Source organism: Penaeus monodon, chromosome 13 (genome assembly GCF_015228065.2).
Source record: "Penaeus monodon isolate SGIC_2016 chromosome 13, NSTDA_Pmon_1, whole genome shotgun sequence".
Taxonomy (NCBI): domain Eukaryota; kingdom Metazoa; phylum Arthropoda; class Malacostraca; order Decapoda; family Penaeidae; genus Penaeus; species Penaeus monodon.
Window position 1 is genome coordinate 5,091,448 of NC_051398.1, and position 2,500 is coordinate 5,093,947.

The 2,500-nt window shown below is 40.6% G+C and overlaps 1 protein-coding gene across 1 annotated transcript in view; it reads right to left on the bottom strand.

Moving 5' to 3' along the window:
* The window catches only part of LOC119580064, an 8,033-nt gene that overhangs the window by 1,496 nt on the left and 4,037 nt on the right, over positions 1–2,500 (bottom strand). The window contains exons 4-5 of the mRNA XM_037927967.1: positions 2,448–2,500; positions 1,238–1,365 (exon numbers count right to left, since the gene is read on the bottom strand). The exon at positions 2,448–2,500 is cut by the window's right edge and continues 112 nt beyond it. Of these exons, the coding sequence (XP_037783895.1) occupies positions 1,238–1,365; positions 2,448–2,500 (181 nt within the window). The remainder of the gene's footprint in view (positions 1–1,237; positions 1,366–2,447) is intronic.

Below are 2,500 nucleotides of genomic sequence, written 5' to 3' on the forward strand. Positions count from 1 at the left end.
GGACAGACCCTTTTGCTGGAAGAAAAATAATAAGCTAAAATGAGGACTTAGCGACGGAATGTGGTTGAAAAGGAAAACGTTTTCGAGTGTGCGAAGGTTTAACAGGAGACGGAAGTATATTAAGATGATAGTTGGTCCTTCTATCTGAGGCAGTGAGGTCTGAGATGAAGAACATCCGACACTGTGTTACTGGAGAGAGACAAAAAAAGGATTTCAATAATGTTTTAAGTTCCCTGCATTATTTGCATTTACCGAGCAAATATCTTAATGGAGATGGAAGCTTATTAAGACGATATTTGGTTCTTATATCAGATGTACAGTAATCAGAGACGAGGAACATTCGACTTTCACGTTCTTTTTTTAGTAAAGGATCGAATTCAATTTTGATGCTCCGCATACTTGGTTAAATAGCATTTCCCTTCTAGAACTTATTTTCCACGTCCTTCTCCTTCTTTCTCTTTCTATCTCATTTCTTTCTCTTCTTTCAAAATTTAGAGCTAGGTATGCTGAACGGCATTCATTACGACAAATGTAGAAAAGGTATGAATGAGAATTACTATCTTCGCAATACGAGAGATGTATCTGGCCGGTTTCGATAATATTTTCGTCATGTATACATTTATTTCAGACGATGATATAATCGAAACCGTTCAAATACATCTCTTGTATTGCAATGATATTCATTCTCATTCATACCTTTTCTTCTAGATATGCTATTGGGAGGGAGATGGTGCCAATGGCAAGAAAATAACTGAATGGACATGGATTCTTCATGAGATTATATGAGTGTTTATGGTCTGAGAACACCTTTGGTCGCGATGCCCTCATATATCGTCGTCGTAAAGTTGAATGCATTGTAATTTGAGCTTGAGATCCTGCAACTTATTGGAAGGGAAAAGAGGTGTCACTGGCAAGTAAAGACTGAATTGGTTAAGATAATTTTTAGGATGATTAAAGGCACGCAGTGTGAGTGGTGCGTCGAGGTTATTGGCATGAATGGGAAAGGGTGTCAATGGCAGTCACTTTTTTATGCGACATTAACAGTTTTTGATTTATGGTAACAAGGCTCTGATGATATCTAAATGGCTGTTGTCTAGTTTTTGCACAGCGTCTCATTTATTATCGTGAACATGATACCGATAAGAAAAACTGATAATAACAGCATTGTCACTCTTAGATCCAGCACCCAAAAACACCGTAATGCATAAAAAAATACATTGCTATTGCATCGCCTTACCTTATCAACGTTGCAATGACCCTTCCTGCACCCCCGTAGTCACGCGCCAGCACAGCATTGGCCTGGCAGACGCTCTGTTGCAAGCAGCCCCTTGGTTCTTCCGGGTCACTGAGCTCCCACCAGCCTTCCTGCATCATGGGGGATGTGTGTGTTAAGGATTTATAGTGAAAAAAGGCTCTCCTTATATAGGTTAGTGGACTGATCATAGCTATTTATACTTTCATGGGTCATATTTTTTATTCATAGATCATTTTTATGTTGCCATGCATGTCCTCGTGATAGCTCTTTCTTTATCGGTGCTGAAGAATATGTGTCTTTTATAGTTTCATGTGAATTTCCAATAATTTATCTGTAAGCACGACACTGATTATAGTACTTTTATTTTATTTTCTTTTTCTGCAAAGATTTTTCAAATATAGGTGTCGTTGAGAAAGATATTTAATGTTTATATAAAGCCACAGTTCTCAGAATCTGGTCCCTTTCACGTCGTGCAAACACTCAAGCAGTGAACGACGCCACATACTGCCATGCGTGCCAACGAAAAACAGCAACATGAAACAGCAAGTTTAACAAGTTTTCCTCATACCCATTCCTCCATCCTTTCAGACTCAGCACGACCGGGAGACATGATCTAACATGGTTTGTAGACACGACATAATGCGGCCTGTAAGCGCTATCTGCAGATATGACTTGTAATTACGACATGACTTCTAGATATAACATGACTTGCAGACGGGACACGATTTGCAAAGACGACCTGGAGAGACCTGTAGACATGACACGGGCTGCAAACGCAATAATATCGACATGACAGGACTTGCAAACGACAACGCGACACTACTTGAAGATACAACATGACTTACAACGATGACACGACCTGCGGATGCAACATAACCGACGCAATTCACAAAGATACGACACGAGTTTAAAAAGCGACGCTCGTAAAAAACAAAACAAAACGAAGAAAAAGCACACGACATGACGTAAAAAAGAAGGCGCGACGTAGAATAAAAAAAAAAAAACACGACTTGTAAAAAACAAACAAAAACGGCACAACTTACCCCTCTCCACCCCCACCCCCCAAAAAAAAAAAAAATCCGCAACATACCAAAAAAACGACACGACTTCCATGAAAACAAACAACAAAAAATAGAATAAATCCCCAAACGTCCGGCCACGTGAGCCACGGCCTCCGCCTCCCGAGACTCACCAGCAGCGGCACGACAATCCCCGGCAGCCTCTGCTGCAGGCGCTCGACGCCCC